This window comes from Hippoglossus stenolepis, chromosome 20 (assembly GCF_022539355.2).
Source record: "Hippoglossus stenolepis isolate QCI-W04-F060 chromosome 20, HSTE1.2, whole genome shotgun sequence".
Classification (NCBI taxonomy): domain Eukaryota; kingdom Metazoa; phylum Chordata; class Actinopteri; order Pleuronectiformes; family Pleuronectidae; genus Hippoglossus; species Hippoglossus stenolepis.
This window is the reverse complement of record NC_061502.1, coordinates 7,943,926-7,964,262: the sequence shown is the minus strand read 5'-3', so window position 1 is coordinate 7,964,262 and position 20,337 is coordinate 7,943,926. Positions and strand designations below refer to the sequence as shown.

The 20,337-nt window shown below is 42.2% G+C and overlaps 2 protein-coding genes across 6 annotated transcripts in view; both read right to left on the bottom strand.

Annotated features, from left to right (window-relative positions):
• Positions 1-5,896, bottom strand: part of evlb (Enah/Vasp-like b) — a 44,618-nt gene extending 38,722 nt beyond the window's left edge. Inside the window, exon 1 of one of the 2 annotated variants that reach the window (XM_035143317.2) lies at positions 5,429-5,896. In XM_035143317.2, coding sequence (XP_034999208.1) covers positions 5,429-5,433 — 5 coding nt within the window. In that variant the 5' untranslated portion in view covers positions 5,434-5,896. Of the gene's footprint in view, positions 1-4,418; positions 4,606-5,428 lie in introns of those variants that run through there. The other variant, XM_035143318.2, reaches the window with a different exon arrangement.
• Positions 5,897-9,067: 3,171 nt separating this feature from the next.
• On the bottom strand, positions 9,068-19,748 carry LOC118099094 (echinoderm microtubule-associated protein-like 1). 4 transcript variants are annotated; one of them, XM_047337963.1, is made up of 8 exons: positions 19,732-19,748; positions 14,147-14,384; positions 12,942-13,142; positions 12,110-12,239; positions 11,243-11,338; positions 10,463-10,503; positions 10,230-10,256; positions 9,068-9,971 (listed from the first exon to the last, which is right to left on the bottom strand). In XM_047337963.1, the coding sequence occupies exons 2-8, from the start codon at positions 14,304-14,306 to the stop codon at positions 9,697-9,699; spliced, it is 930 nt and encodes a 309-aa protein (XP_047193919.1). In that variant the 5' UTR covers positions 14,307-14,384; positions 19,732-19,748; the 3' UTR covers positions 9,068-9,696. The 4 variants fall into 4 exon arrangements, with proteins under 4 accessions (XP_047193919.1, XP_034999259.1, XP_034999261.1 ...); XM_035143368.1 differs by lacking the exons at positions 14,147-14,384; positions 19,732-19,748 and adding an exon at positions 18,405-18,691; XM_035143370.1 differs by lacking the exons at positions 14,147-14,384; positions 19,732-19,748 and adding an exon at positions 18,405-18,691 and having other exon boundaries at positions 10,463-10,500.
• Positions 19,749-20,337: the final 589 nt, after the last annotated feature.

Below are 20,337 nucleotides of genomic sequence, written 5' to 3'. Positions count from 1 at the left end.
AAAAAAAGCTGTGCGATGATTATAAAGTCGAGGGACTAATTTCTGTGGTTCAGAAATGAATCAGAATTTCCAACATGTCTGGAGCCTGAAAATACCTGGACTTTAAGGTTGAGACGTGATGAGGAGTTTTGGTCGAGAGCACGCACCTGTGAAACTACAAAGCACACAGCTGTGCACTGAGAACCATACACAGACAGAAATCCAACCTCACTGATACAGTGGACATTGACCATGACATTTACATGATTTAATGTAGGTCAGGCACCAGATGCACTCACTATTGGTTCACAGTATTACTGTATGTAAATGCACATTGCCCTCTCACACCAGCAACCTCTCTGAAGCCTCTTAAACACACCTACAGTGCATTCATGTAACTTCAGGTTGGTACAAATGAGCAACGAGGGTTAAACTGACTTCACCTCTATGGGTTCACCCTTGTCCTGCATCATGACAGCGCACAGCTACAACTAATGCTGCTATTCATATGGGTCACACACATACCACCAACTGCGCCTGTCAATACCCATCAGGCCACAGCGATGATGAGGGATCGATGGAGGCAGCACCGCATTTTCACAGCATAATGAAACACTCCGGTCCACGCAAATGGAGGAGGTGGCCACCATAGGCAAGGCTCGGGCTGCAGGCGGGACCACACGTCAATCCTGTGGTCGGACTCCGTGAAAGAGGTTTGTCAGTCACAAGCCAACGAACAAAGAAATCATAAATATCTAGAAGCACCTCACCTAAAAAAAAAACTTCAAAGTAGCACTAACTGCAGTCATTTGCAGCACTGATGGATAATTATTAACACGTTATGAATGATTTCTTTATAATATGTTGACTTTGAATAAGATTTGTCTTTTCAGTGAGAAAACAAAGTAGAGGAAGCAACAAGTTGGAAAAGTTTTGGAAAGTATAACAGAAAGAATCAGTTGGAAAATAACATTTCCCCTGTGAAACAGAAGTATTGAGAAACAAGAGTCTTGTTTAAGAAACTGAAACAAAAAAGAGAAATTTACTGAAAATAGTCATTTAACTCCAGATGGGCCTGTAAAGAGAAAATGGTTTGTGGGGAGTAAAGCTGAGTTACAGTCGATCCAGTCAGAGCAGTGGGGCTATTTTCAATAACAATATCTTTTCTTTTTCTGATTACTTCTGCCAAGGAGGTTATGTTTTTATAGCTGTTTGTCTGTAGCCGGATTATTCAAAAAGTACTGAACCGATTTCTTTAATCTTGGTTGAAGGGTTGGTTGTGGGCCAAGACGGAACCCAATTTCACTTTCTTGAGAGAAGGTTTTACCAGAGTTCATAATTTCTCAAAAACAAAATCTGTAGTCTTCAGTTTTCTGGTATTGCTTAGATCCCCCAAATATTCATAAACAAAACCAAAAAAAGCAACAAATCCTGCTCACAATGAAAGGGCTTCTAGCATGTTCACCTTAATGTGTTTACTGTGTTAGCGTTTTGCAGGTTTTTAGTCATAAACCAAAGGATTTAGAAACATTTAAATTGTGACCTGACGGTGGCACTAGATCACCACAGTCTCCAGATATTATAATCTATCCAAATGGGATCAATAATAGGTTGAACGAAATTTAAAGGCAACAGCTGAACCCTTTTGTCCAGTGATCAATCTGAGATCTTTGTGTTCACTAAGAGACTGCTGAGCTATCAGGTCTGTAACTGAGCAGCTGAGGAGTCGACTGTATTGTGCAAAAAAAAGCAGCAAACAAGTGCATGATCATAAATCCAAGAGCAGCCATCGTGTCAGACCAGGAGTTTAACAGCCTATTAATCAATAAGTGGGAGCGAGAGAGAGCTGGTGGAGATGGACGCTGGGAAGATAAAATGTTCAGCCTCAAGCAGAGTAATCACACAGACAGGCTCCATCCAGTCGGGGGATCAGTCCGTCAACATAAATCCCAGACAAGAGTCACCAACTGTGGCTTCACCGTCTCAGGATTTCCCCCCAGAGGCCGACATCACCTTCCACCTCCTCCCAGCTGGAGGTAATTCACACAGATAAAAGTAATCTTGACAAATGGGAAACAGATACAGCTGTTGACTCTATGGGACTGAAAACCAGAAGAGAAGAGCACAAATAGAACAAGATCAGTTTAAACAACAGAAGACTATTCTGCAAAACCAGAGAGAATTAAACTGTATATAAAAGAACAAAATCCATTTACAAAAGTGTGGCATTTATTACTAACTTTATAAATTAGTTCTGGAAATGTCTGACGGTATGTGATTGAATTTATATTTACTTTTGAGGTTTATACATAGTTTATTATTGTCATCTTTAAGCATGTCTACACTATAGTTTTTCACTATATGTTTTTGAAATGATATTTTCCCATATATATATATATCTTTGTCCACACCACCCACGTCCTAAATCTACATCACCGATCTGTCAAATACCAACGAAGAGCGCTGTGGTCCCAGTAATATTGGGCGAGGCAGTGAATGCTAAATTTAGCTGCAAACTTAGTAAGACGTAGCAGTGGTAACCAAATGTAGAAAGAAGCAGTTTATAGCCGCCATTTTTGTCGTTCCTTACACAGGGAAACAGTGGGCATGTGCAAAGTAAGCTGGGACGTCATTGTTTCCCAAACACTCTGTTTTACAGTTACACACGGATGCACAGAAGTTTTTTAAAATCTACAACTGAAAAACTATCAATGACCTGTGTCCTTTAAAAACACTTTAACCTAGAATGGCACTTAGAGAGACAGTTAGACAACATACCTCTGCCCAACACTCCCTTTAAATCGAACTAAACTGCACCAAATTTCACACACTCATAGATATCAGTTCCTTAAATGTGCCTGATCACAAAAATGTTGGGGGGAAAAAACAATCTCACAAAATTAAACAAAGTGAAAAAACAATTCTTGGATCCACCCCCTGTTCGTTCTTTACCCATCCTTACACCAATTTTCATGGTAATGAGTAAAGTACTTGTTTTGTGTAATGATGCTTAAAAACAAACAGAAGCAGCCTCCTATGGTGGAGGTAACAACTCAGTTTCCTTGTCATGACACTGCAGTCAGTGCATGTGACCTTGAATAATGTATGCTTGGACAGCAGCTCACAGCACTGAGGTCAATACTCATTAGATCACAGCACATAACATCAGATCATGTCCCACTGCATACTATAGCAGGAGACTGGCGGCTACACACACACACACACACACACAACCAGCTGCTGGACACCGTCACACACAATCATCAGAACCAGTTAACTCGCTCATTTCTGCACATTTTAAATTCCCTAAACATCGGGGGCAACGCAGGTACAGACACGAACACACACTGATAAACACACACACTCAGTTGCATCCAGCTGAGCTGCAACAAACTATGAAGTGGTGGATGTTGTGGGCTGAGTCACAGTCTATGTTGCCACCTACAGAGCACCTCGTAAAGCACAGAGCTGCTCATCACAAATTAAAATGTGTCGTAGCGGCTGACAGAGAAAACCTACAATAGCAGCGGACAGCTTGTCAGGGTAGTTTAGATAAAAACACAGACTCCACAGTTGAACATCTTTGTGTTTCAGTATGTGTTGATGATGACTTATATGGTTTAGTTCCTTAAATAATGCAGGTATGAAGCTGAAGTATACACTCCGACTGAGTGTTTTTTTGGCCAGGTGACAGAATAAAGTGTACTCGTAAAAAAGCTGTTGACATTGGGCAACAAAAAATGTCGTTGTACATACTCTGTTGGTATATTGTATTGTTCAGTAATAATAGGAATCTATTGTCACAGGATAAACCCCATGAGATGTGGCAACTCCTTTCCGGGGGGTGTCAAACACTTACAAATGGGAAGTGCAATGCCATTCACAGCCGGAAAATAACAGTTATAACTTTATTTATATAGCACCTTTCAAAACACAGGTTTACACTTTAAAAATTAAGATTTGAAGGCAACTAGTTGTAATAAAGATAATAAATTCAGAGTAGTTTAAAGGTCTCACGACATTAGTGCAGAAATATAAAAATTAAAATGTTACAGCTAAGAAATCTACCTTTTAAAATACTAAGATCAGCAGGTAGAAAATAAATTAATAATAATGAAAGTAATAATAATAATAGACCTTAAAAGGTTTGTTTCATTGACGTGCACTGGTGCAACTGTTCTGTCACTGCAATGTCTGTTAATCTGTTGTAGCCTAAATGGAAAAAAGTCATTGGGTATTTAGTCTAATTTGCCAACTTCCACGTATCAGGCTACAATATTAACATACATCATTATATGAAGCCTTGCTCAAGGGCACATCATCTCATTTAAGAGTGTTTTGGGTACCATTAGTATAAAAAGGGCTGAAAAGACAGAGATGGAAACAGCACAGAGAGACTGAATGTTGTGAAGGTGTTGACTGATAAAACCACCACTGACCTTTGGGCAAAATCCCACTCTGACCTTGTGGCACACACACACACACACACACACACACACACACACACACACACACACACACACACACACACACACACACACACAGACACACACACACACTGATTCACACAGATTTCAGTGCCAGCAGTAATTAGACAGAGCCCAGGCTTCCTCCTGTTCGTGGTGAGCCTGTGCCAAAAAGCCAGTACCCCACCCACGCTGTGCAGCAGCAGGCTCGCCTCTGATTGGCTGCAGGCCTGTGGGCCCTGCCAGTAACGCCTCAGCTGATAGGCTCCGGGAGTCAGCCACTCAACCCGGCGCTTACACCTCCACTGCGAGGGCTGCGTCTGGAAGCTGTGATGAATCCTGTCAGCTGATTGGCCCACAGCTGGGAAGGTGTGTACGAGCGTGCCTGCGTGCGCGTGCGGGGTTTTCAGCTTCGCAAAGTGTGCGCGCTCAGACAGAGGTGTGTTGATAATAACAACCACGTGCGATTCCTTTGAATCAGAGGACCAGATCTATGTCGCAATCAAGTATGTCTAAGCATATCTATCAATTGGGATGCGCGTAGTCTGGTTTCCATGACAACACCCCCCCCCCCTTTTTCTGCTGACAAACCTCCACGTGACACATCACGGAGCTGGAGTCAGGGATGAGAGCTGGAGAGATGATGCTCGCGCTGTGTCTGCGCACATGTACGCTCCTCATACAGATCTATTAAAGCTCTGTGTGTGTCTCCCAACAGGTGACCCGAGCCGCGCGTGTTCGTGTCACACACCTTTTGTGCTGCTGCGCTGCCACATCACATCACATCACAGCACAGGCCTCTGCACGAAGCTGCGCCAGTAAAACGGTAAAACAGTATGTCTGCGAATAGGAATCGTTGGGCTTATCTCAGCTCCGCTAATGTCCCCTCAGAATAATGCGCAGTGCAATCGCGTCGGTGCAATCTCTGCGCCTTTTCTTCGCTGCAGCCGGAGAGCAAATAACGCATGCTTGTGCTTGCTTACCTCATCTTCCCCTGCTGTCCGTGTGGATGAGACGTGTGGTCTCTCCGCTCAGTGCTGTGCCCTTCACTCCAGCTCCAGCTGTTTCAAAAAAGGAAAGAAATGATCCAGATGTTGCAGCTGCAGCTGTGTGGTAAAAAAAAAAAAAACGAGCGGAGCCTGGACGCGCAGATGTTGAGGGTGGAAACAAGGCGACAGGGTGTGGAGGAATCAAGGCTGCACGGATGGCCACAGTGTTCAGGTCTGTGCTGTTACAAAAAGAAAGAGTGGTTTTCTCCGGGCTGCGTCAGGAGGAGGCTGCTGGTTCAGGCCATTTCAGAGAGCTGCACGCCGCTGTCCGAGGGACGGGGAGCCGGGCGGTGAGTGTGGTGACAGCGGCTCAATGTGAGGTGCCATCTTTTTCCTCACTCCAACCACTGGGAGGCTGGATGGAGAGAGAGAGAGAGCGAGAGAGAGCGAGAGCGAGAGTCAGAGAGAGAGAGAGAGCAAGAGAGAGAGCAAGAGAGAGAGAGGCTGCTGAAATATTCATGTGCTGGTTTTGCTGCACGACTGCGCCCCCGGTGGTGGTACAGCAACCGCGCAGGCAGGTATAACAAGCAAACGCACACTGATTCATTTAGAGAGAAAGTTTTTTAGAGAATGAAAATAACACACATAAAATATCTGAGGTAATTTTTTTAAACTACAGAACAATAGAGCTTCACTGGAATATCAGTGATGTGATTGGATATAAAGTCATGACCACAAACTTTAAGTGTGTGTGTGTGTGTGTGTGTGTGTGTGTGTGTGTGTGTGTGTGTGTGTGTGTGTGTGTGTGTGTGTGTGTGTGTGTGTGTGTGGTTAGAATTAGGGTTAGTTATTTAGTCAGTGTGTGTGTGTATCCTTCGGAGCATGTGGTCTACGCGGCCCACAAAGGAAGTGGTCTTCGTGGTGGTCTTCAGAGGCTGAACCAAAATGAGACGGTCTGGCCTACAGAGTCTGTCCGTGAATGGCGTCACCAGCTCGTCGCCCCGCCCTCATTGCTGTTACCTAGCAACAGGGCTGAAGTCGGACACAGCTAGAAAGTTTCAATGCCCCTTGGTTTTTTAACATGTATAATGTTAGCTTTTCACTTGAGTTGAAGTGTGACATGGATCTTCTACATGGACTTAAGTTAACTCTTTCAACCATTTATCCATTACACTTAGCTTTTGCAACCAGTAATTTCAACCATGGACTGTGTATAAAGATGGACAACGTGACGGCTCCCCAAAAAGTGAAGCCAAAACTTTTCTGTCGCTAGTGGGCTGGACATTGTACAAACTAAAAAGTCCATGTAAATGCTAAATAAAAACTTTTTATACAGTCTATGGTGTGTGTAAGTGTAATGTTTCCATAATGCTCTTACACACACCATGCAACACAAATACACGTTTTAAGACACCTATGATATCTCCTTCTTTCTCATCACTTCTAAATTCTGTGATTTCTAACCTCTCTCCGTAACTCTCTGAATGATGAATGAGACTGATGGCTGAGCCCATTCAACATTACTACACGCTGTAGTACAGAATAACAGCCTGATATAAAATGACAGAATGTATGGGGCACACACACCTGTCGACAGGCTGGCCCGACAATCTTTAACATCTGTGCGTGTCTGCGTCAGCCAGCTGCTGTTTCCTCATGTGGAGGGCAGACGTAACTCTGCTCTCTCTCTCCTGCTGGAAAACAAATCTATGGATTTCCTTATTCAGGTCTTAAAGTGCCTCTGTGGTTTGCTCTATATAAGTGTTAAGTGTTTTATATTATGGACTTACAGATTAATTTCTTAACTGTATATGTCCCATCTGTGACTAAAATGTTTTATATCATGTGATATAATGGTTTTAAATTGTGTTTGTCTATTATTTGGTAAAAATGAAGTTAAGACTTGAAATGGACTTTAGGGTCAAAGGTCAGATGAATAGCAAATGTCCTTATGTCTAAAAATGTTACATGAATGCATTACTACTTATCTACCAATAACATGTTTCCCTGGACATTGTACAATTTTAAAGGTAGTATCGTCTATAAATCAGCTGCTCATGAAAAGAGTTTGTTTTGATACAAAAATTTGGGAAAGAATTTGTACTTTTAAACAGAACGTGCTCTGTACGTATTGTACATAAATCATCTAGGTTGGTTGGGTTAAGGTCTTGTATTTACAATCTAAAGTGCCTTGAGATATATTGTGATTTGGTGCTATACAAATAAAATTTAACTAAATTTGATTTTCCCTCATTTTTATATCAGTTATTATGTCAACATTGGTCTTTTGGGTGATATTCTCTTTTTTCAGTGATGCCTCCCCATTCTGTACTTTCATTCATTCAGGGGAATCCTGGTTATTCATCAATATTTGCAAGAAGACAAATACTGATTGTACTGGATTGTAAATCCACATGTAGGTCATGAAAGTTGAATATGCTTTTCTTGTACCTGCATCTAAAGCTGGCACAAGAAAAAAGCACACAAACAAGAAGAGGTTTCAAATAAACTAAAAATAAAACATAATTTTGGAGTTTTGTTTTGTTCTTAATTATAATTCAGTTTTTAAACTATACCTTAACTGTAAATACAGTTTTTATTCTACATCTTAACTACAAACACAGGCTTAGGCTAAACTTCAAGCAAACCTGTAGTTGCAGTTGTTCCTTCTCACCAGCAGAGGTCCTCCTAGTTTCCAACGAGCCCAAGAATTTCTCCTGTGGTTCTTGCGGTGACTGAGGAAAATATTTGAGGCCACACACTGGGTTTGTGATCATAAAAAGTTCAGCCCTTGTTTTAAGAGAACTTTCATTTTATTCAGTTAAATCTGGAGCCTCTGTTAACAACCACATGATGTTACCTTTTATTGTTACTGTATCCCAGTGTGTGTGGGTGGCTTTAATCTCCACAGGAGGGCGCTGAGGGTGGGCACACAGAATTTATCCCTGGAACATCACCAGGACCCTCAGAATTAATGTGAATAAAGAGCAGAGTGAGCACAAGATGCCAGAGCAATTTTTACTGCACCTTTAGATGTATAGTCAGTTGTTGACCTGAGCTTTATTCAGCTCCTCTAAGGATCATCTTGTGTTAGTGGGACTCTCAGAGGCAGTGGAAAGTGTGCGTCTCACAGCTCGACTATTTGCCTCGTCTTTATTTTACTGTTTATCCAAATGAAAAGGTCGTGGCACATGACGCGGCTTTCAGTAGTTTCCTGTTCATCACAGTGCTCATTCGCTGTGTGCCCTGCAGTCCCTTTTTAAAAGACCGCTCTTCAGAGAAGGGCTGATTGGACGTAACTCTGCCAGGACTTTTCATTAAAGCTGCTTTCAGACATTGTCACTTAAGGCCAGACAGTTTCCTGAGAAGGGGCTGTGTGTGACAACGCACATGTCCGAGTCAGTTGCTTCAGACATTTTCTAGAACCTTCCCTGGCATTCAGGTTAGGGTGAGGGGGTAGGGTGCCAGCTTCTGCCAACTTACAACGCCAACCCTTCACATACTGCACACACACACACACACACACACACACACACACACACACACACACACACACACACACACACACACACACACACACACACACACACACACACACACAACAACACACAGCATAAAGTGAAGTCGTCCCACTTGTGATCAGAACACAGTTGTTTATTGTTTTTTTCCTGAACTAGGAGCCTTTTAAGTGAAGGTAAGATTTAACATCGACTACAAAACTGATAATATCACAGCAAGCAGGTAGGGAGAGGGAGATGGAGACACACACACACACACTCACACACCCACACACACACAAACTCTCACACACACACACTGTTTCCCTCTTACATCACACAGTCAGTGCTCAAAGACGACTACAGACAAAGACACATCCGTACAGTCAGACAAAGTGAAGACTTGAACACAGAAACACTGAAACAAGATGCAGGAACTAACATGTGAGAAACTGAAACTACACAGTGCTCCTTAAAGTGTTCACACTACCCTGAAAATAAATATTAAAATATATATTAATGTCATAACACCCTGTAGTGACTCATTTAATTAATCCGACTTGTTAATGGGAATGTGTTGAGATGCTGTACTGTAGATCTCAGAATGTAATTATTATCAATTTGAACTCAACGTCTTGTTTTTCCAAGATTAGAATCAAGTCTTTACTTGCAATTACTGTTCACATGGTAAATTGAGGCTTTAAATAATTATTATGCGTAAACTTAATGACAAAGTTGGAGTAATTCTATCTCCATCCACTCTCTTCAATAACAAATCTGAAAGTACTGGCTGGGTGACTTGATGGGGCTCTTGTGGCTGGAAGTGTCCTGGTGCGTGCTCTGGGTGGTCGTAGTCTTCTGCAGGTTCAGGGTCAAGGACGGGGTAGACCTCCTCTTCTCCGTCTTGCCGCCCCCCCTCGCCTGGGGGTTGCCAGGCGCCGCAGCGGGCCCGCTGCCGGTGGGCACCTTGGACGCCGACTTGGTGGTCTCAGAAGATCCAGTCTTTCTTGCTTGGGGGCTCAGATAGATCTGCATAGTCACTAAGTGAAGTGGTGAAATGAGGTGAGGAGGTGGTGAGTGAAGAGACCGGAGAGGAGGGGAGGTGTGAGGGCAGATAGAGGTGGGGTAACACAAAAAAAGACATGAAAATAAGGGCGCAGGGGAGAGGGAGGACACGCATGTCATGGTGAGATGTGAGAAAAATGAGAGACGAGCATAAAATAACAACTCAAAAACAATGTTCTCAATTTTACATGATGTTATAGATGATTTCCTGTATTGTCAGGGGCGAAGTCTACCTTTGCACTGTGTCACACGTCTGGTTCCTGCACACAAATAATAGAAAGATTAGATTAGTTTACATGCAGCAATTCCAGACTTCCTTTGTTCTTATGCCCCGACTCATCTCCTCTGCGGAGGCTCGATCAGCAGCTGTTTCACATTCCTGTTATGAGGCTGCATGCTGCCAGTTACAGGAGGGAATATAAAATAAGAACCAACTGCAGAGAACCAGAGACGGTTTCTCTCTTACCTGCACTTACTGCATCCTCCTTAGACTTGCTGCTGCTGCTGCTATAATGAGAAAAGAGAGAGACAGAAATACTGAGTGTCTGTAAATCTGAAAAAGATTTCAACAGGTGAAATGCATCATATTGGAACAAGGCCCAGCATGAAAGCATCAGTTCAAACAGATAAGGAAGACATATTCAGGTTCAGAATTTTAACTTATTACTTGAAAAGGTTTACATGCTCTAATGTTCAGGAAACACATCCTCAAACTGTCCATCGCTGCAGCTCCTCTTTTATGCCTCTGTCTGAAACGCTTGCTTTTAGCTCCTGTCTCTTTGAGGCCCCCTCCCGATAAAGCCCAGTCTTTCACAATATTGACAAATCATTTTAGGTGCTTCATTTTAAGACTTGAAAGACTGCAGAATTTCTACAAAACCCAGACAATTTAACACACTAGAGGAAAGAAAAACATCTACAGGTCTGAAGAACGAATCTTCATCTTACACACAGCAGGATCTTGGGATTGTAAATAACCATGATTTATTTTAGAGACTTGATTGGAACCTGATTAGTCAGGAATAACTGAGCTGCCCCAAAATCAATAGAAAATTGATGTACATTGATCACTTGCAAGAAGCGAATATGGAGACATTTTTATAGCAACAGGAAGAGACAATGAAGGATTTTAAGATGGTGAGGCTGTTTCCTGAAACAGCAGTTAGCTTAATAGACAGAAGATAACAGGCAGTTTTCCTTTTACAGGACATTTAAGTTTTGTATAAAATGGAGAAGAGCTTCTCACCATTCCTTTTTACATGAGGAGGCTGCAGACGTGGGCCGTGATTTGGGCGTCTTACATGGGCTGTCCTTCACACTCCCTGCTGGGCTCTTCACACCGCTGGAAGGAAAGGAACGAGCACTGTAAGATCATGGCTCTGTATATAAATGTATACATTCTCTCTATATATATAGAGAGAGAAAGAAATGGAGAGAATAAGAGAGTGGAGTCAGTCAGTCGTCATCAGCAGCTGATGACGACAACCTCCCCCCCGTCCTAACACTGGATGGACATTCTTAAGTGGATGGAGATTTAACTCTCTCTGTGCAATCATATCAGCGTCCCCCAGATACCCCAGCAGCAGCGGCACGTTCAGGCTCCACAGAGAGAAGCCATCACACTCCCTGGCTAATGCGATGTAATGACAGTATCATTCCAAAAGTAATTGAGAGGAAGAGAGGTGCCATAAATGGTTTGCTGCTTTATTGCTTTGAAATAAAGGCGAGTGTTGGAATAATTATTGAGAATCAATCCTGGATGAGGTGATGAGGGTGAAGCTGGAGAAGCTGAAGTGTGAGCTGCTTCATTTAACAGTTTTACATTAAGAGTGTGCACAGAAGCTTCTTCATTGTTGTGTGTGTGACTGGGATGAGATGAATGCCAGTGGGATTATTATTCCATCATGAAATCAGTCACACATTTTAATATTTTAGCTTTTTTACTGTGCAAATCTTGATAAAGATAACGTATATTTTTAACAGATTTCTCTCAGTAATAGTGATTAAAAAATAGAAAAATCTAAATATGACATTAACTTCTGTGTGGATAGGAGAGAGTCTCATTAGATTTGATCACAGCCTCATTTTTGAAAACTGTGCAGTGATGTTTAACCTGAGAGGTGGTGTGGGGCTGTAGTTCCTGGCTGTGGAGCTGGAGGGCAGCGTGGAGCTCTTCTTCAGGGAGGCAGAACTCGTGGAGACCATGGGATGCCTGGAGGGCAGAGCCAGAGAGACTGGTCTGGCTGTGGGGGAACACACAACATGTTGGGGATGAATTTGTGTTAGTGTATGCTGCTGATGATCTTATCTGATTTTGAAAAGTGCTCTACAAATTAATTGGATTATTATTATTATTATTATTATTTTAGTGTGTAAAAGGTTGTTAAATCTTATGTTAGTAGTGATTGTTGTGACTGCTCTGTTTGTCGACTGAACAAATTAGACCCATTTTGGAATTTGAAATAATTGGAATTGGATTGTATACACGTTTCTATACATACATATGAAGCATGTGTATAAGAACATGGAAGCTAATGTAATCTTCTGGATTCTTTCCCAGATATTTGTCTGTTGTAGGTATAAATGCAATCAGTCAGATCCATCCGATTTAAAAACACTGCACAAATAATTTAAAAACAAACCTTTTACTGTAACTTATTTCTTGTTTTTGTATTTGTGTACAGTGTATACATCATGTCTGTGGGGGATGATACACTGACAGCGACAGTAAATGTGATTATCCAATAATGCTGAGTGACTTTGCTCTCATTCAGGTGGATGCACTTGCAAAACAATGAGCGTCATTAGTTTAATTAATTCTTTAGTAAAGCTGAAGAAAACATCGACGACATCAACAAATCTATGTTCTCCAAAAAAGTGTACAGGTCTACAAAATAAAAAACTGCTGGATACAGACAATCATCCACACACAGATCTTGGCTCACCTTTACCACCTGGCGCCCTCCTGCCAGCAGTGGCGGCGGCAGCAGCGGCCTGGTGCTCCTCAGAGATGTTGAGCCTCTTGAGGACGTCAGCCAGCGCCATCTTCAACAGCTGGATCTCGTCTTCCTGCATCTGCATCCTCTGCTCCAGGTAGGTCAGTCGGTCAGCCACATCCAGACCACTGGCTGCCGAGCTGCGGTCATCTGGAGGAAGAAGAGAAAACAGCATGTGTAGGTGTTAGATAGGTAGGTCAGTAGGAAGGAAAGAAAAAAGGAAGAAAGGAAGGAAGGAAATTTGATGGATGGATGGATACATAGATAGGGGGATAGATAGATGGATAGATGGGTTGCGTGACATGTTTGAACCAGGACAAAGCTTTTCAATATTGCATAACTGATAACAGGGTTAAAGAGGGTGAGTCATTCATTACCTGCGTCCAAATCATCTCTCAGTATATTTCAATTAACGGATTTCACAGAGCAAAACAAAGAGCGCTCACAAAACAAAGCAGGAAAGACTCTGTAAACCAACTGATGCTGCAGAGGTTGACAGTTGACACACACACACACACACACACACACACACACACACACACACACACACACACACACACACACACACACACACACACACACACACACACACACACACACACACACACACACACACACACACACACACACACACACACACAGGAAGGGAAAGTTGCCAAGAAAGAAATGAATATGCAAGTGACTCATAGTGAAACCACACCATGGTTTGGTACGAGAGAAAATCTTGAGCTTGGAAAAAAAGTAATCCTCCTGCCCCTATTTCGCTGTCTGCTCTTTTAAAACCTGTAATCTTGTGAAGGAATATAATAAAACATAAGAATATTACTTTTCCTCTAAGCCAAATATTGGTTCAGCCTGAGGCATTATCGGCTGGGTGAAATGCTACCATACCATAAACGCTCGTGTGAACAAAATCTGAAAATGAATAATCAGAGAAAGGAATAAGCTCTTTAGCATCTTCTGTTCATGTAGCAGAAATCGTGTTAATGAGGTCACGGCACAGCTGGACACAGCAGATCATCCACAGTGTCATCACACACAGCAGCGTGTAAACAAAGACACATATGCAAAACACTCAGTAACACGATATAGTTTCTCTTTTCACACGCATCAATCATCACCAGCGACAGAAACAATAGTTCAGAGGTTGATACCATGGGAGACTCTGGAAGTCTGTGAGGGGTCAGGGGGCCTCTGCTGGCCGGACGGGCCTTCCACCACCGCCCCAGACGCCTTCCTCCTCTTCCTCTCCTCTCGCGAGCACACTCTCTTTCCTCCTCTGGCCCCGCTCAGATAGGCTGGATCTCCCTCCATCTGATTTTGATCCACTTGCCTGTCTCCACTAAGATCTCATCTCCTTCGCTCCGCTTATGTCACACACACACACACACAAAGAGATCTGCCTTTCTGGTCTTTCACCCGCCTCTGTTTACAGCATCCAAGTCATCTGCCGCAGGAGATGAGGTGACTGATGATTTGATCCTCTCACATTTCCTCAGTGGTCGCCTCATACACTCTGGATGCAGTGATGTGTATGACAGGGCTTAAAGCTCTTCTGCTCAGGGTGTGTGCCTTGTATAAAGGTGGGGGTGGGGCTGATAATGCTTAAAAACTCAGCAGTCGTCCAATTCAGCCTAAATTGTCTGTGCACGTGTGTTTGTGTGTACTTCTGTGTGTGTGTGTGTGTGTGTGTGTGTGTTCAGACTATGATGATAATCCCTCAGACTGAGCCTCTTTGACCCCACCCCCACACACAAATCCCATGTCAGAGTGAGACACAGAGAGGAAACAGTAATAAACCTATGATGTGGCCTGTTCTTGTGACGTGCTCTTGTAAACATCTTGTTCAGCCACAGAGACACAGAGGTGACAACGCGTCAGTCACAGGGAAGATGACGCAGAGGCAGAAAGAAAAGTGCAGGTGCAAGTTATTTCCCTGTGTTTTTTAATTAAAGTTAATTACGTAAGGGATCAGATGCATATCTTTAACTGTGTATTTATTTATTTATAATTTTGTTAACTGTATTAAGTGCATCTTCAAGTATACTGCACAAATGGTCTGATGGTAATGGACTAATGGTTAAAATAAATGTACAAAAGTAAGGTACAATGGCATAAATAGGTAAGATCAATAGTTAGCTCTAATTATTACTAACATTTTAGTTTGAAGTAATGGACGAATGGTAAAAATAGATTGATACAAAAGTAATGGATAAACGGAAGTATAGTTAATTAGGATTAATGGCTAAAAGAGCTAAGCTAGTCAAAATGATTAGCTCCAAGTTGGAATTGTTTGAATAATAAGGTAAAAAGTAATAGATGAATAGTTAGAATTGTTAGCTCCAAGTAATAATACAGGGTTTAAGTAATTAGCTGAAAATAATAGATAAATAACCAAAATATCTTAAAACTAATCAGATGAAGTTGTCACTTAGTCTAAAGCAATGAAGGGTTAAAATATTGTTTGAAGATGAATAAATGGATGAAATCGATGGATAAAGAGCTGCATAGTTAACTTTAAGTAATAATAATAATAGTAACTTTTAATAGAAAATAAAATAATAATAAAACAATGTATTCATTAATAGTGCCTTCGAAGCTACACAATGCTACTTTTCAAAGTCAGGAAAAGTCAAAACTGAACTAAAAGTGAAAGAAACAAAAATATTATTAAATATTAGCTGGAGATAACTAGAGATTAAAATCCTTTGTGTATCTCTGCTGGGAGAGAGTTCCTGAGGGTGGGGGCTGCCACACTAAAGGCCCTGTCACTATGACAGTGATGAATATATGGTTGAAATCAAAAACTGTATATGAAGATGGACGAGGCCGCTCCTCTTCCTCCCACTGTCGAGAAATAAAGTCAAAATATCCCAGATATCGCCATCTTGTGTATGTGGAGCCGAAGTATCGAGCTCACGTTGATATACACACTTGACTAATCGCTAGTCAGTCTCAGCTGTGTGATAAGAACTACCCCAAATAATGGAAAACATCAACACTTTATTTGGCGTGTTCTTTAACTTTTTTAATTTGGTCTAGGTTGCATCTGCTAACATGGAAGAGGCGGGCCTGTATGACCTATACTGAAGCCAGCCACCAGGGTGCGATGGAGATGCTTTGGCTTCACTTTTGGGGAGCCGTCAAGTCGTCCATCTTTATAAACAGTCTGTGGTTGAAATGATTGGTTGTGTAATGGATAAATAATGAATAAATGTAAAGTATCTAAAATAACTATAAGAAAAAACGTATCGCAACGCACGCCCATTATTATATCTAAAAAAAGGCTCTTATCAGAACACATGTGAAATGCATGTGTTCTGGTCTTTAAACTGATTTATCCTCCCTCCCTCTATAAATCTGTGGAGATATGAGTCCTTCCTCCTGACAGGCAGCGATGATCTGCTGTGGACTGGGGCTCTAATCGTCGGGGCATGCAGCTGTAATCTGTCTCTCATGGAGAGTTGTGATCGTGTAGGCCTGTGATTTTTCTGTGTCTCCTCTTGTCCTGGCCGTGACATCATCCTCGTGCCACCTCCACACACCCCATATGGGATTGGGATTAGAATAGCACATAATCCTGCTGCTGTAAAAGGGAATTAGCAGCCCAAAGCTCAATCACTGCACTAACTCATGCTACACAAAGGGAAGGCAGGCTCCCCGGATACCTCTCATGCAAATGTGAACACGGACACACACAAGCATTGAGTCTATTTCTGTGCCTGTGACTCACACACACTCACATTCACACACGTGCACGAGAGTCAGGGCCGCAGCAGCAGCCTCAAAAATATCATACGCCTGTTATACATGTTGGCTAAAATGAAAATACATCGCAGAGAAGCAGTGGAGTGTTTTAATCTCCGCTCACAGATGGTGTTTCTTGAATGAAGACGCAGCATCTGTCTGCTCACATCAGCACAACCCTGCACGCTGACACACACGGGCCACGTGGGCACGAGCAATCCTGCACTTATTAGTCCACTGATACTAATATCCCCAGGGGCACGGGGGGCATTTCCCCCCTAAAATCTCCTCGGCCAAGCCACATTCCACAACACCCACACACTGACTGCACCGCGTGTGATGCATCACACAGGTATGCAGGACTGCAGCTTAATTTAACCTGCCTGTTCAGTGCCGGTGTTAACAAAGCAGCAGTGAGGACAGATGGATTTACACCCAATGCATTTCGTGAGGTTGTGACTTCCTTGATCTCAATTAAACCCGGATTTGTACAATAAATTGTCAGTCGGAGGTTTTTTTCGTGCTGTGTGAGTCACATGTTCTGTGTTAATAGTACATATACTCCTCCAAGACTCACCTGTCATGAAATGTTGGAGATTCATTTATTTTTTAACTCATTAACCCCTTAAAATCTGCCTGTTTCTTGAAAATAACATGCCCAAAACCAATAGAGTAAATCTCTGCAACCACAGGCTCTATATTAAGTATAGTAATATCAGTAGTATCAGTATATGTGTTGCAAGGTCAGAGTAAATAAAGACGAAATGCTACATAAATGAAAGATTTCATGTCTGGTTTTTATTAAATTTTAGAATGAATATCCCTTGTGAAATTATTCAGTTGGAACCCAAAACCTTTAGTAATCCATTGCAAAACATTTCAATTTAATGCGGGCCAAATTTCCTTTTAATAAAGTGAAGCAGAGGAAAGTCATACAGGTTCTAGTAGAGATGTAATGTTCAAAATGGCCCAACTTTGGCACCATGTGTGCCATTTCAGATTTCTCACTATAAAACTCATTTATTTTCATTTGTGTGTCACTGTAAGTGTTTATTTCATCTGATACAACTGTTTATACTGTATAAGCTCCATGAATACATCTGAACAACTCTGTGTGTTGGGCTGCCAGTGACGCAAGAGCTGCCAGTGACAATATAACTTAGATTCGTTGAGTTTTTTTCTGCTGACAAAGCAGAAGCAACATAAATGAATCTGTTCAGAAGTGTACAAACCACAAATGGTTATACATTCATATAGAGAACTATAAAAGTTTAGCTCAGTTTTTTTAACAGTATCAGGTTTTTGGCTAATTAAACTTTTTAAGCGTAACTTGTCAAAGCTTTGAGCACCTCACACGGAATTGAACAAACTTATATAGTTATATATTATATAGTTAATAAATCTGCCTCATAAATGGAAATAATAATCATCACCATAACAATAATAAACTGTAATTTGTTTGCACTTTCCTAAACAGTGTCACAAAGTGCTAACAAGCAAAGGTAAAGAAAACAGACAAATAAGTGATAAAAAAACAAAACAAATAAAAACAAGTAAATAAATGCTAATCAAACATTCCAAAAAGAGAAAGCTTTTAAGATGAGATTTAAAATAATGAAAAGTTTAAACTGTTTGTCTAACATCTAATGCCACTTGGTCTTGTACCTGTCATGAAGTCGGTGTCCGGTGCCAGCAGTGAGTCGCTGTTGTAGCTCTCCTTCAGCGAGGGCCTCCTCAGCAGGCCGTGATCCGTCTCCTCCATCCCCAGGCCCTGGTCCACCAGCTCCTCCATGAGTGCGTCCCCCTCCACCGCTGTGCCCGCCGCCATGGTCCCTGACACACTCCGTCTGTCTGCCTGAGTGGGTGAGCCTCAGGCTCCTGCTAAGTCTTGTACGCTTCACTGCCGAGATAATTCACCTTCCCTAAACCACCGGTGGACACCACCTCTCCTTTTCCCTCCCTCCCTCCCTCTCTCTCTCTCCCCCGCTGTGCAGGGAGAGGGTGATGTCACTCAGAGGACAGATTAAGGACCTGTAAGCCATCTGAAGCTCAGGACAAGACTAAGGGATCTGTGCTGTGCTGTGTGTGTCTTGTGCACATGGATGGATAATGAGAAAACGGCCCCTGGGATCAGACGGGTTAAAGGCCCCCCCATCCCTCCACTACAGGACCACTGAGCCTGAAAGAGACACAATCACCTGCCAACAATATAATCATTTATCGTTTTGTGTCCTGTTTTTTTAACTTCGTGATCATTTAGTGCCCCTTTTTGTCCTACTTGACTCTGTTTGTGGTCTTCTTCTGCCTCTTTTGGTCAGTTTTTGTCTGTTTGTAAAAAGTCTTTTTTCTCTTTATGCTCATTTTATGGACATTTTTTTGTGTCTTTGCGGTCATTTTGTGCTTTTTTGGGTAGTTATTTGTCCCCTTTTTGTCACGTTTGAGACCGTTTGTGGTTATATTGGACCTCTTTTTTGTCTGTCATTCATTTTGTGTATCTTGGGTCATTTTGAATCCCTACTCAACCCTTTTTCTGTCTATGGACATTTTTGGTCTCTTCTTTGTAGTTTGGAGCTCTTTGAGCCTCTTGTGCCCATACTGTCTCTTTGAGATAATTTTGGGTCTCGTTTTTGGAGAATTGTGTCCATTTTTGTCATTTTGGACCACTTCTTCTCTTTTTCATCTCTCTATATCTCAGTTTGTGTCCTTTCAGTCATTTTGTGTATCTTTATACAGAAGCTGTGGTCCTCATGGTCAGGATGTCAGGGCCTCTGGGGTTCATGTTCCTTGTAGTCCTGTTTGATAATCCATCTATATTTGTAGAGCATGTAGACGGGGGTCAGGGAGGCCTCAGACAGGGAAAAGACTTTCACATTAAAGACCTCAAAATAACTTCCTGAAAGATAAGTTACATAACACCGCTGTCAGCAAACAAGCAGCTCCTGCTTCGAGGAGGAGAGCACCGAGTAACAATTACTGACCTGCGCGCTGAGAACACACACACACACACAGCAGGGTGGGACCATGCAATTTGCTGTTGCACACAAAGTTGCAGCCGAGCACACAATTACACCCCCCTGAAGAGCTTACATCAGGCTACCATCCGGCGTGTCCAGCCCTGGTGCACTGTAAGGATGATGAGATTCAGAGATTAGGGAGCACAACTTGATTAATTACAGTCATCAGGAGGACAATAAGCCGGACGTGGTAATTAGACCGACAGAGAAAGACAACAGGAGCAGATGAAACGCCAGTTAGGTGATTGTGTCGGGTCTCCCCCGGTGTAAGCTGGTTTTCTGTCTATTTTGCATTCGCTGCTCGGATTCGTTCTCCAACAGATGCTTCTCTTTGCTGATCCGTCAGAGCCTCCTCGCCCCCCTTGGAGCAATTTCATTTGTTTCCTATAATGTAAAAAAACTAAAATTTACCTTTTACACTTTTCCTGGTGTTTCATAAAAATCTTCAGATGAAAGATGGCAACCGAGATCAAACGTATACAGGACATGCTGTGTGTAAACATCCTGTTCCTCTCATTCTCATATTTCCCCCCCTCGGTTTTCACATTTGGTTTGTCTCCTCCTCTCACTTCCTGTTTGCAATT